The sequence below is a fragment of the Eleutherodactylus coqui genome, chromosome 7, assembly GCF_035609145.1.
Source record: "Eleutherodactylus coqui strain aEleCoq1 chromosome 7, aEleCoq1.hap1, whole genome shotgun sequence".
Classification (NCBI taxonomy): Eukaryota; Metazoa; Chordata; class Amphibia; order Anura; family Eleutherodactylidae; genus Eleutherodactylus; species Eleutherodactylus coqui.
Genome location: NC_089843.1, coordinates 98745772 through 98759717, shown reverse-complemented (window position 1 = coordinate 98759717; position 13946 = coordinate 98745772). Strand labels below are relative to the sequence as shown.

The 13946-nt window shown below is 44.6% G+C and overlaps 1 protein-coding gene across 15 annotated transcripts in view; it reads right to left on the bottom strand.

The window, feature by feature from the left end:
• The window catches only part of SORBS2 (sorbin and SH3 domain containing 2), a 228832-nt gene that overhangs the window by 63930 nt on the left and 150956 nt on the right, over positions 1-13946 (bottom strand). For all 15 annotated transcript variants that reach the window (XM_066573447.1, XM_066573433.1, XM_066573436.1 and 12 more), the window contains 2 exons: positions 12199-12391; positions 8820-8934 (listed from right to left, as the gene is read on the bottom strand). In XM_066573447.1, the coding sequence (XP_066429544.1) occupies positions 8820-8934; positions 12199-12391 (308 nt within the window). The remainder of the gene's footprint in view (positions 1-8819; positions 8935-12198; positions 12392-13946) is intronic.

Here is a 13946-nt window from a genome sequence, read left to right as displayed (position 1 = left end):
GCCATGCAGGATATTCTTGCTCGTGTGTTTGACCCCATTTAAAAGAATGGGGTTCATATTTGTGCGTCTTGTAACGTAGCTGAAAAAAACATGCAAGATTTGTTCGTTATGAGAAGCACAAATCTTGCACGATTTCCTCACCTGAGTGTGGGCAGCCTAAGTAAATAATTACAGTTGTGGTGTGATTACACATTGTGTATTGCCACCAGAGGCCATAAAAGTACTTGCCCCGTTGCCCTATAAAAATGAGGCTACTTTTGTATAGTGTACCTAGTTGTGAGATTGTTGACCACTGGACATGCCTCTGCAACACACTCAAAGACATTGTGCCCAGTTTAAGGCTTTGAGAGGGGGCACAGGATTGAAATGAGAGAAGCAGGACAGTGGTTTCGACAAATTGCCCCTCCTCTAAGCTGTTAGGAGCAGTGGTTACGTGAGGGCACACACACTCCGAATAGGCTTCAGATAGCCCAGACAGACCACCAGTAGAGAGGATCATGTGATGCGCTACCAAGCACATCCAACAGTTTGATTTCCACTATCCAGACACAGGTGGCACCTGCATTACAGAACCCTGGACTGCTACGGACTGGAACGGTATCGTCTTTAGTGAAAATTCCAGGTTCTATTTGGGAGTTGAAAGCAGCCGTGTTCGAGTGAACGCTGCAGTTCTGCCATTGCTGTGTCAGCGACACACTGCCCCAACTGCGGGTGTGATGATCTAGTGATTGAGGGACATTAATAACTCAGTGATATGTGCCAGAAATGCTGCAGTTACATGTGTTGTTTCTTATGGCAGGGCACACACAGCAAGGATTTCCCAGGAATGTCCCTGCCAAGTTGCCACACTTCTTTTGCTTGCCCAGTCGGCAGATTTATTGCCAATCAAGCATTTTTGGGACACGCTGGGACACCAATTTTGGCAGCCTACGAGTGTGCAGGATCCAGAGGCCCACTTGTAACATCTGTGGGCACATGGACCGCAGAACAACATGTGGAGCCTGTATACCTCCATACCTGACCGTATCTCATCATGTATTCAGGCTAGAGGCCGCCCAACAGGGTTCTAGAGCTTCCTCTGAATTGTACAGTCATCCCCAATAAACCTATCCTTTCGCTCTAATATGCTAATCACTTACATATATCATTCACACTTATAAAGTTTCATTTGATTCCAACAACTGCTCCTTGGTGCATTATTTTTTTGTCAATGGAATATATACCTTTTATAGATGAGCGAGTATACTCGCTAAAGGCAATTGCTCGAGCGAGCAGGTTCGGGTGCCTGCAGCGGCCACGGAGCTGCCGGGGAGAGCGGGGCGGAATGGAGGGGAGATCTCTCTCTCCCCCCCCCGCTCCCTCCTGCTGACAGGCGCTACTCACCGCTCCCCCGCGCCGACACCCGAACCTGCAGTCTCGAGCAATTGCCTTTAGCGAGTATACTCGCTCATCTCTAATACCTTTCCATCAAAAAAGCAAGACTGAAAGTGGCCACTCTCCTAATAACCTGAAAGCTGCCACTCTCCTAATAACCACTTCATTATGTAGCATTACCTCTTATGAATAATTTATTAAGTGCAATCATTAATGGGGGCTGAATAGATGATTTCTCATATATATTCACATATAATACGGTGCCCACTGCTATACTGTCCCAGATACCAGTAAACTGTGCTCATCTATACATGCCTCTGTGAAAAAAAGTCCCAGCTCCCATATAAGATGGGCTGAAACTCTGGCATAGGAAATGTTTGGCATGTGTTAGAGGATTGATATCCTGCCAGTGGTTTCACATTTAGCTTTTATTCATGGTTAGATTCATCATAGATGTAGTGTTTATGCAGTGGCTGCAGCAAACACTTGCTGGAGACATGCCCAGGTTATTCCTGCATTAAGAAAACAAGACACACCCGCCTGGCGAGCCCCTGACTGTACCCTGCCTTTAATTATGGATTTTCCCAAAATAAAGTCCTTGGCGGTTTATATGAAGTAGTTACATTAGTGTCAGGAATATTAGATTAAGAACATTTTTCCAAGTGATCCTATTTTGATAAATTATTACTGAAGTACATTTACTGTAGAACTAGTTATGCCTTATGGCCTTATGGCCAATCTTGCTGTGATGGCTTTCCTGGATAACAGGGTTAACATTAGAAATGGACACAAACACTACTATGGGTGCCCTGTGGTAATTGTTGGAGAGATTATATGCCTGAAATTATTTACTTCTCTCTAAAAGTAGCTGCAGATTGTTACAGAGTGAAATGAATGGGCATCAGCAATAAATGTCAAGATATAGCAAGCACTTGGGAGTATTTCTTGGTGCTGTAGATTATTCTGACATGCACAGCCAGCTTTAGGTCTTAATGGAAAGGGTTAATATTTTATACTACCTACATAAAGGTGAAAGATATAGCATGAGTATAAGCTCCACTATTTTGAGCGTTCATTTAGTGAAGTGCGCTGTGTAAGGCCGGGTGCACGCTTCCCGCAGGCGCAGCATGCATTGGACACCCATATACAGAGAGAACTGCAGTCTATACATTTCAGATATCCCCAATAATCAGCTGAGCAACTGTTTTTGTTGGGGAAGCAGCCCAAGCATAGGCATTACACTGCAATCAATTGGAGCTCATCCTCCACATGGCTGTAGAGGGGGTCCCAAGCAAGGGAACCCCAATCCTATGCGCTAAAAAGACAGATAGAAAGAGGTTGTATACATTTGAGACCAATATCCAAATCGATAGGAAAAGCCTTCTTTATGAAAAAAAAAGTCTCTTGTGTAACAGGAAGAGTAGTAGCTACTCCTGCAGTGGGGGACCCTCTGTGACGCCCGTATGCCTAAAGGCCCATTTAGACACGATTATCGCTCAAAAGATGTCGCTCAAGCGACTTTTGAGCGATAATCATTGTGTCATTTACAGCGCAAGATGATCGCTCAAGATGAGCGATCACCTTGCGCTGCCAGCGGAGGATGCAGAAGACAAGCGGGGTGTCCCTGCTTGTCTTCTGCAACCAGCTGTTCCCCGCTCCGAGTGCCCGGCTGTTATACAGCCAAGCGTTCTGAGCGGAGGATGCAGAAGACAAGCGAGGTGTTCCCTCTTGTCTTCTGCATCCAGCTGTTCCCTGCTCAGAGCGCCCGGCTGTTATACAGCCGGGCGCTCGGAGCGGAGGATGCAGAAGACAAGCGGGGTGTCCCTGCTTGCCTTCTGCATCCAGATGTTTTCTGCATGGACTGCCCGGCTGTTATACAGCCAAGTGCTCTCTGTGCGGAGTATGGAGAACATAACTGGACCCCTCTGTTCTTCATACCTAGCCTGTGATCGGGGAGCGGGATACAGCTGAAACAATAGTATCAGCTGTATCCCGCTGTGAATCCCTGATAAGACTCATTGTTGTCTTTCAGCACGCTAAAGACAACGATGAGCGACGGAATAACGAAAACCGCACGATGTCAGTGCAGTTACACGCAACGATTATTGCTCAAAAGAACAGCTTTGAGCAAAATTTGAGCGATAATTGTTGTGTCTAAATGGGCCTTTATACAGCATATTGACGAGGATTGTCAATATAAAATAGTTATACACTTGGTGACCACCCAGATATAATTAGTAAACGATGTCATGTAACAAACTTTGAATATAATTATGGGTGATGTGCTGGTGTGAGTATAAGGGTGTATTCAGATAAGTGTGTCCAATTTTGGTCTCTGTTGCATCCATACTCGCTGCATGTGTTCGGTTTTTTCTTGAATTAGTCCCCGTGGACCATTGTTGTGCGCAGAAAAAAAAAATCCAAATAAGGCCAATTTCACATGGGCAAGAGTGATTTTTCCCGTGGATATGAGGAGTTTTTGTATCAAATACATCTCGCATCACTTCGGGGAGGTAGCAATCCTCCGGTGCAAGCCAACAGTTGCAGCGGAGGATCGTGGAATGATTCCCATTGTTTTCAATGGTAAACATTGCATCGCACTTGTGTGCACCTAGCACGTAGTGCAATGTTTTGCCGGCCCCATTAAAAACAATTTAAAAAGAAGATATGTCGCTCTTTTGTATGACCCCGTTCAAAAGAATGGGGTTCGTATTCGAGCGAGATTCTCGGCTGTGTGAAACCGGCCTAAGGAAGATGGAAGAATACCTCTGCAGCGCCCCCTTTTGGAAAGCAGCATTCCTGGAAGCCAATGTTAGACTCTTTAGACAAGCCTTATAACAATGATTGGGAATTGAAAACCAAGCTAGAATACCATACTTAGACAGCTGTTTCGGGGGTTTTGCCCCTCATCAGTGTGCAGTAGGTTTCTGGCTTGGGTAGTGAGAGGCCTATGATGTGGGTCAGGCAAGGTATCGTTTTTCCTTAAGGAGAGCATCTAGAAGGTGAGTGAGGAGAGTTATAAGGCCATCCATGCTCCTCCGGGAAATGAATAAATAAGGAAGATGGAACAATACCTCTGCAGCGCCACCTATTGGAAGGCAGCATTCCTGCAAGCAAACGTTAGACTCTTTATACAAGTCTTACAATCAATGCAGGAGTCATTGTTATAATGGCTTATTCTGCTTTGTGCAGTCACTTGCAAAAACAGACAGCTCAAAAATGTGAAAATAGCCCAAGAAAAACCACTGCAACTGTTCCAAAAAAGCAGCTAGCATTTTCAGAATGAAGCATAAGGGCTTTTACCCACTAGCGGTTTTTTTATCGCTGCGATTTTTTTGCGATGCGATTTTAACATTAGAAAGCCCCATTGAAAAAAACGCAGCGCTATCGCAGCATTAAAAAACTGCTAGTGGGTAAAAGCCCTTGGACAGCTTTTGCACCTTCCGCTACAATTTTGAAAAGTGCTTAGAAAAAGGGGTGCACCTACCAGCTGTGGTAAAATGCTATATATTTAGTAACAGAGTGCACCAATTTTTTGTGCAGAATACTGGTGTGCTCCATGGCTGGCGTGAGGTAAGTCTTCCCCAATGTCTGAGCTAGGAAATTTGATGCTGGAGCTGAGCGGAGAGTTGTTAGACTTGTACAGTGATCCCTCGTCTATCACAAATGAATCTGTCGGGTGAACTGCCAAACAATTGCAAAAGTGAACAAACAGACCGATGCTACGATCAATGAGCCAATCAGCACCCAGGATACAGAACACATTCCAGCAGCCAATAGTGTGCCATGTACAATCTAGCGTTGACAAGCACTGTATTTCCTGTATGTACTGCAAAATCCCGCGATATAGCAAAAAACTCAATGGAAGCAGAATTCTATATGGTCTATCTAAATCCGCAATGCACTGAAGCCGCAATCACTGAACCGCGATATAGCGAGGGATCACTGTACAGGCAAGCAGACATGCAACAGTTACATAACAGATAATGGGACAGATATACCATTCAAAATAAGACACTTTTCAGGTGCACACTGCACCACAAAACTGTCTTACATGCTTTGCACCACATTTACTATGTGTTTTTAGACGCTTTTGAACACCTTTTCTGAATTGTCAGAAAAGGGTGTGGCTTAGTAAAGAGGGGGGTGTGATCTAAATTGCTCAGAAAATTGTGCCAAATTTGTGGCACAATTTTTGCCATAAACTAAGCCAACAAGTGGTGTAAATATAGTCTAGACAGTCTTAAAATTGTCGACAAATCGCCTGCGGATCACACTATGGAAAGCTTCCAATAGGCTAACTATGGAAAGCGCAGCCGGACATCCACGAGCGGAGAACCATAGCAAGTCTCCGCTTCCGGGATTAAAATCGTGGCATGCTGCATTTTCCAGCAATTCTCTGGGGTAAGCCTATCTATTAGAACTGTCAGGGCTCCCCCCTCCTCCCCTGCGGTGGAATATCGCTAGCGATATTCCGTCACGGCCGTGGACAGGCAACCTTACTTATCTTGTACCTATTGAGAGTTTAAGCCTGTATTTTAGAGTAGCTGCTTCTTATTGCTATTTGGAAACGTAACATAATTATCTGAGCTCCTACAATGTAGTAATAAGAGTGTTTCCTGTACAGAGCATACTTTAGGGAATGCGTTTCTTCACACAAGGAGCAATAGTCCTTCAGTGAATGGAAGGCGGAGCACCCTGAAGATCTCTTCTGGCCACCCACCTCCATTCACAATGAATAGGTTGTCATTCATAGCTGAACAACTACATGTTTACACTAAGGGCTTATTCACACTAACACATTTGCGCTGCGTATTAAGCGTGACAAATTTGTGCACACAATACACAGTGACTAGAACCCATCGATTTCAATGGGTTTGGTGACATCTGCGGTTTTTGCACACACATTTTTGTTGTGCAACAAAAAACACAGAATGTCCTCTTTTGGAGCGTACTGCACACCAATTAGCCCAATTTAAACCTAATTTGCAATTGAAATCAAAGGGAGCATGCTTGCGTGTTTTTTTTTTTGTGCAAGCAAATATGCAGGACACGCGCGTGCAAAAAATACAGAAAAATACGCATACCTGTGCAAAAACGTAGCGCCCATCACACAAATGTGCACGTAAATACTCTTACGCCCGTGTGAAGCCAGCCGCAGGCTGGATTCAGACGAACGTATATCGGCTGGGTTTTCACGCCCAGCCGATATACGGCGTCTCTCTCTGCAGGGGGAGGAGGCTGGAAGAGCCAGGAGCAGTGCTCTGAGCTCCCGCTCCCTCTCCGCCCCTCTGCACTATTTGCAATGAGGAGAGGTGAGATGGGGGCGGGGCTAATTCCCGGAATTTAGCCCCGCCCCCTTTCATTGCAAATGGTGCAGAGGGGCGGAGAGGGGGCGGGAGCTCAGTTCCTTCTCCTGGCTCTTCCATCCTCCCCCCCTGCAGATGAGGACACCGTATATCGGCTCGGCATGAAAACCGAGCCGATATACGGTCATCTGAATCCACCCTAAGTGAGATGTTGCTCCCTAGTTGCTTCATTTCAGTGAGCAGAAATAAAGCTACTGTGAATAATGAGTGAATTCTTGCTCAGTACCTTGTCAAGTCTCGCTTTTACACGGGATGACAAGTGATTGAAATCGCTCGTTAGAGCAATTTTTCAGCCAATAGCCATTCCGTGTAAAAGTACCCTAAGTCACCAGAGCGAGCTCTGTCCAGACATTAAAACAGCGATTAATGCGGACAAATTTCTGCTCTCAGAAGCAGGAAGAATTTTGAATAAAGCTCTTAAAGGGTTCGTCCAGTTACAAACTATTGATGGCCAATCCTCAGGATAGACCATCAATTTTAGACAGGGGTCTGTCGCTTGGGAACTCCACTGATCAGCTGTTTACTGGGTCATTATTGCAAGAAGCAGATAGCTCTGTTACTGTAGTGGACTGGATTGGTATTGCAGGCCACCATCCCATTGAAGTGAATGACCTGTAATACAAAGTCTGGCCACTGCAGTGAGAACACAGCTCTCTGTTTCCTGCTGAAATCAGAGGGCCAGAGAACTGCTGATTGGCAAGGCTCTTAGGCAAATGACTACTACCGATCTACTACTACTATTGATGACCTATCCTGAGGATAAAGGCCCTTTTACACGGGGCGATTATCGTTCTGGTCGTTCCAAAACCTCACACTCCCGTGGGGTTATGAACGATAATCGTCCCATGTAAAAGCATGCAGAAACTGAATGACTGGATGAAAATTGTCCAATCGTTCAGTTTTAAGCTACTTAAAATCCAAACAACCATTGTTCAGTGTAAACAGCAGCCGTTCAGTACTGAACGACCACTGCTTACACTGAATGAAGAGGAGAAGCAGAGAACTCTCCTCCAGCCGCTCCGCCTCCCTGCTGGCCGCGCTGTCAGCAATCCAATGATACTCGCTTCTGTGCAACAGCACGGGAGCGAGAAGACACAGGGACGAGTGTCAGGCATCATTTGCCCCACACTCGTCTCATGTAAAAGGGCCTTTACTGGTCAGCCCCTTTAACTGTACACATGTCGTAGTTTAGGTTAAGTGAAAGATAGGTAATTCAATATATTTGCAAAGCTATTCAACTTTTTCTCTAGAGTAATTTGATATAGCACCAGTAAAATGAGTGTGTAATGCTAGTGACTCTGACATATGACACTCTAGCAGTGATAACTTTTCTAGGTATAGGCTCAAAGTATCGCTGTTTTATGATCGAGGTGTCAGTAAGTTATTCTGCCAGGATGCCAAAAGCAGCAACTATTATCCAGCCCTTCTAAGACTGCTAATTCATAAGCATGTATATTATTATTTAGACTATCTGCCCTTTCTCCCAGGCGAACGAATCATCCACATTCCTGCAATCAGCGAAAATCTGAACGATTGTTGTCCAGCGTGAAAGCATGAACAGACTGAACGAGGAAAGATAATTCATTTGTCCAGTTCATACATGTCTCAAGTCCGAACGACAAATGCAAACAGGCAGTCGTCGTTCATCTATAAATGACTGCCTGTTTACTGTGAATGGAGGCGGGCGGGCCCCCTCCATCTCCATTACTGAGTGTTGATCCTTCATGTGTAAAAGCACAGGTATGATTATCGCTGAGACATCAAAATGTTCAGAGGGTGTCATGGTATATGCATTTGCCATCACGAAAATATAATCTCTGTCTTGTAAAAATACATAAAACACAGAAGTACCGTGGAAAATGGAATCAGCCAACAAAGCCTAAACAGTGGTCTCCAAACTGTGGCTGTCAGAGCATGCTGGGAGTGGTAGTTTTTCATTTTGCAACATCTAGAAAGCCACAAGTTTGGAGAGTATTATACATAGCACATTTTGTTTCTTGAGCCCTGGTACTGGCAGCAATGTAAAATATAAGGCTGCTCCTTATCATGGACTGATAGTTCATAGTTTGCTCTTACCGGTCTTTCATGCTCAAGGATGGAGGATTTTCCAGGTTCATATTCAAAGATACTGCGAGGTTCAGAACGGAATTTGCGGGTATCAACTTTTCTGTCAGGTGGTTCCCACTCATTCCTTGTAGGAGGAAATATACATATTAGTACACATAACATGTCCTTAAAGACAGAGTACTCAAAGTATGGTTAGAGGTTGGTATGTATCACTATGAAGGACTTTAAGGATAATTGATTTTTCTCTCAAATGTTCAGTTGAGTTTTAGAAATGAAAGTGAAGAGAATTTATTTTGATAAAATTATCAATTATTCTTACATTTTCATTTTTTTGCGTATATACACCTTATGCTTAAATAAACGGGAACATGTTAGTGCTATATATTAATAAAGAATGATGGTAAAAATACTAATCAAAATCACAGATAAGGAAAATCTAAAAAAAAAGGTGTGTGAGTGGTTGATCATCAGTACCTTGCACCAGTGTAAATTGCTCCTCCATTTAGCAGTTTGGCCGTCTGCATGTTTGGGATGCGGTGTTTATACCTGCCCTCTTGTATCAGTAGATCAGTAAGTATATGGCCGCTCTCTATTACCATGTTTCCCCGAAAATAAGACCATGTCCTATTACTTTTTGCCCCAAAAGAGGCTCAGGGTCTTATTTTCGGATGTCTTATATTCGCCTACAGGTACAGTCAGAGTCCCTCCTGCTGACTTCCGGCGTTCCTGCAGGCTTCGGTGCAGTTGTCAGCGCCAACAGAACATCTCTTGCTGCTAATGGGGTTTGAAAACCCCACCTTCAGGGGTTTTGATGCACCAATCAAAGCCATTCAATGAAAGGCTGTGATTGCTTCATCGAGCGCGGGCTCTGATTACCTAGGCCGCGGCGCTCAAGAGCCAATCAGAGCAATTGCTTGCTGGAGGCAGGGTTTTCAAACCCCATTACCAGCAAGAGATATTCTGTCGGCACTGACAACTGCACGGAAGCCTGCAGAAACACCGGAGAGCAGCGGTAGGGACCCAGACGACGCCTGCTAGGTGAGTATTGCCTTTTATTTTTCACGTAGTGCAGATAGAGCTTATTTTTGGGGTGGGGCTTTTATTTCAAGCTTTCTCCCAAAAATCAGGTTAGAGCTTATTATCGGGGTAGGTCTTACTTTCAGAGAAACACTGTATAATGATACTGATCTATTATGCAACCTTTTTTACTTGCAGAGTCTTGTAGGGGGTCTTACAGGCAATGCTCCCTGGGAAAAAGTATGTAAATTTGCTTACTACTAAACAGGTATTAACAATAGCAGACCCCTTTATATCATCAGTTGCATGACCTGAAAATCCTCCAAAGACACCACAGCCTGTATGAAACTGGCCCCAGAATGTTATGATGGTGTATTCACTTAAAAACCAGATATATGTATAAGACTGCTGGACTACAAACACTTGTGTCATTTTTAACCTTATTAATGGTGTTACTATGTTTGCAAAAAACTGTTACAGGAAATGTTCCTAAATAGAGATGAGCGAGCACCAAAATGCTCGGGTGCTCGTTACTCGGGCCGAAATTTTCGCGATGCTCGAGGGTTCGTTTCGAGTAACGAACCCCATTGAAGTCAATGGGCGACCTGAGCATTTTTGTATATCGCCGATGCTCGCTAGGGTTTTCATTTGTGAAAATCGGGGCAATTCAAGAAAGTGATGGGAACGACACAGCAACGGATAGGGCAGGCGAGGGGCTACATGTTGGGCTGCATCTCAAGTTCCCAGGTCCCACTATTAAGCCACAATAGCGGCAAGAGTGCCCCCCCCCCCCGCACTGTCAGCATAAAGATCGTTCTCCTCTGCCACAGCTGTAACAGCTGTGGCAGAGAAGAACGATGTTAGCCCATTGAATTCAATGGAGCCGGCAATACAGCAGGTTCCACTGAAAGCAATGGGCTGCCGGCGTGCGCGGGATGAATTGTTGGGAAGGGCTTAAATATAGAAGCCCTTCCCTGCAATTCATCCAGAAATGTGTAAAAATAAAAATATATACCGTATATACCGGCGTATAAGGCGACGGGGCGTATAAGACGACCCCCCAACTGTCACCTTATACGCCGGGAATACAGCAGAGCAAAGAATAAAAATCATTACTCACTTCCCCCGGCGTTCTGCGGTGCTGCTGCAGGCTGTCGCTCCCTCCTGGTCCCCGGCAGAGCATTGCTTTCTGGACGCAGGGCTTGAAATCCCCGCCTCCAGAAAACACACGTGCCTTCAGCCAATCACAGCCAATGACAATGATGTCATTGAATGGCTGTGATTGGCTGACGGCGTGTGTTAGCTAATCACAGTAGCTTTCTGGAGGCGGAGATTTCAAGCCCTGCGTCCAGAAAGCAATGCTCTGCCAGGGACCAGGAGGGAGCGACATCCTGCAGCAGCGCCGCAGACCGCCGGGGGATGTGAGTAATGAATTTTATTCTTTGCTCCGCTGTCTTCCCGGCGTATAAGGTGACAGTTGGGGGGTCGTCTTATCGCCCCGTCGCCTTATACGCCGGTATATACGGTATATATTTTTATTGTAACACATTTCTGGATGAATTGCAGGGAAGGGCTTCTATATTTAAACCCTTCCCGACAATTCATCCCGCGATCGCCGGCAGCCCATTGCTTTCAGTGGAACCTGCTGTATTGCCGGCTCCATTGAATTCAATGGGCAAACATCGTTCTTCTCTGCCACAGCTGTTACAGCTGTGGCAGAGAAGAATGATTTGTCTTCTATATGTTCTCAATGGGGTCGGTGCTGCTGCCGCCGGCCCCATTGAGCGCATATAGAGAAGAGAACAGGAATCGCAGATCGCACATAGGTGCGATCTGCGATTTCTATGGCCTAAGAAGGACCGTTGGGGTTCTTGAAGCCTAAAATCACTCCTAACGCTCTCCCTATAGCAGCTCCGGCATCAACAGCACTTTCCCTGAACTATGTCAGAATGCATCTGTGGCGAGCCGCGGGCGGGCAGATTTTAATACTCGGGTGACACCTGATCTCGCCAGCCACTCACTGCAGGGGGGTGGTATAGGGCTTGAACGTCACAGGGGGAAGTTGTAATGCCTCCCGTCTTTCTATTGGCCAGAAAAGCGCGCAAATTTCTCAGGGAAGAAAATGAAAGTGACTCGAACATCGCGTGGTACTCGTCTCGAGTAACGAGCATCTCGAACACCCTAATACTCGAACGAGTATCAAGCTCGGACGAGTATGCTCGCTCATCTCTATTCCTAAATTAATTTATTATGAAAAACTGCATAGTGGTGCTGTGATAAAAACCTCAAGTAAAATTGTACTGTAGATATGGATCTGAAACAGAACAGAAAAAACTAAGTGAGGAAGGAACATTAATATTTAGTGACTTACTTCTCAGGAGAAGTCAGCTCCCGCATGCGATGAGGCACGGATGGAGGAAGCACAGGTACAGGAGGAGGTGGTAATGGGGATGAAGCTCTAAATACATCGGTGCCATTGTCAGAGATACTTTTAGATAGAGGCCGGTATGTTTGTGTCTTTGCAGCAGGGTGTGAATAGGCAGGTAAAGCCGAGCTGTAGTTATCTGTTATCATATAGACAAGAACATATACTTACATACAATGGAGTTTACATTTTACTAGACTTCTAAGAGGTAAACATACATATCATATATAGACACATTCTCACACACACAGAGGGTGGACAAAAATATGGAAACACTATACAAAATGCATGGGATTTTAATCATTAGCATTGAGCTGCTCTTGACTCCTGCTTGGCTAAGAGCTTTCCACAAAATTTATGTTTACTTCACCTCTTATCCTGCTCTCTGTGGTTTGAGCCTGCCGGTAACAGAAGCTGAGTGGCTCAAATCCCTGACTAATGCAACCTCGTTGGTTGGGCAGATATTCATTTCTGCCTGGCAGCCTCTGTGTCATTGTACCTCCACTTAAAATCGGTCCCTACATGTCTTTATTGAAATATGATTTATAATGCCATGTAATTTAAGGCATGCACTTATAGGTGTTTGTTTTTGTGTCCACCCCCCTGTATATTTACATATGAAAGTATACTGAAAAACAACATAGTCATCTCTCTTTAATTAATGTAATATATTTATTTTCTAAAATGATGAAAATTGGCTTCTACCTCATGGGAGTTTTTCTTGTCTTCTTCTGGATTAACATTGCAGAATAATAGGCTGAACGAGGTGGACACAAGTTTTTTTTTATTTTTAAAAACTTGAATAAAATGGTCATGTCTTTTTTTAGCCTTCCAAACTATTTTACACTCTACATGTCACATAACTGTTAGCTAAACTACCAGCTAAAATGAAACATTTATGGAAATTCTCTGAATTGTGTTAGCATATTGGTGTTCACTGTAGATGGCAGACCCGGAAGCCATCTTCAAGCCTTTAGGTGACATAGCAACCCATCAGGACTCCATGATCAATTGCAAGGGTCCGATTTGTGGGTACTATTGTACCTTGACACCACCCGGAAGCTAGGGGTTTGACAGGGCTTGCATGGAGGAATGCCCGTGTCACGCTCCAGTTCCCGGTTGGATGAATTGCTGAAGGTCCTTGAAGGTCTAGCAGCATCTGTAGTGATTTTCACCTGGGCTTCACCAAAGGCATATATTTGAACACTATGGGATTAAATGAAAGGTAAACAAAGCATTTCAGGACTGAAATCAGTGAGTGGTGCATGCCTGTCTGTAAGCCATTAATTTAATTTAATAAATTGCATGAAAGGGGTTTATCTAAAGCAGGCAACTCCATATAATGCTAGTTTCACATGAGCGCAATATTGCTCTAGTCAACATTTGTTTTATTACGTGCACGCTCGGCGATTTACAGGCAAAAACGCCTCACCTCTGTAAAATTCTGATCCTCTCGCGTGATAGAGGATCAGAAGTGTTTCCTATGGATTTCAGTGGGAAGCATCGCTGGCAGAATTAAGGGATTTTCAACTGCACATCAAAATCCGCAAAGAAGTTGCGGATTTTGGGGCAGAATTTTCCATATCTTGCAGTGCATATTGCCAACTAATTTTGACAGCGTAAAAGCACCCTAAAGGGCCAAATATTATCCAAAAGTATACTTTTAACCAAGTTCTCCTTTATGTTGGCATACT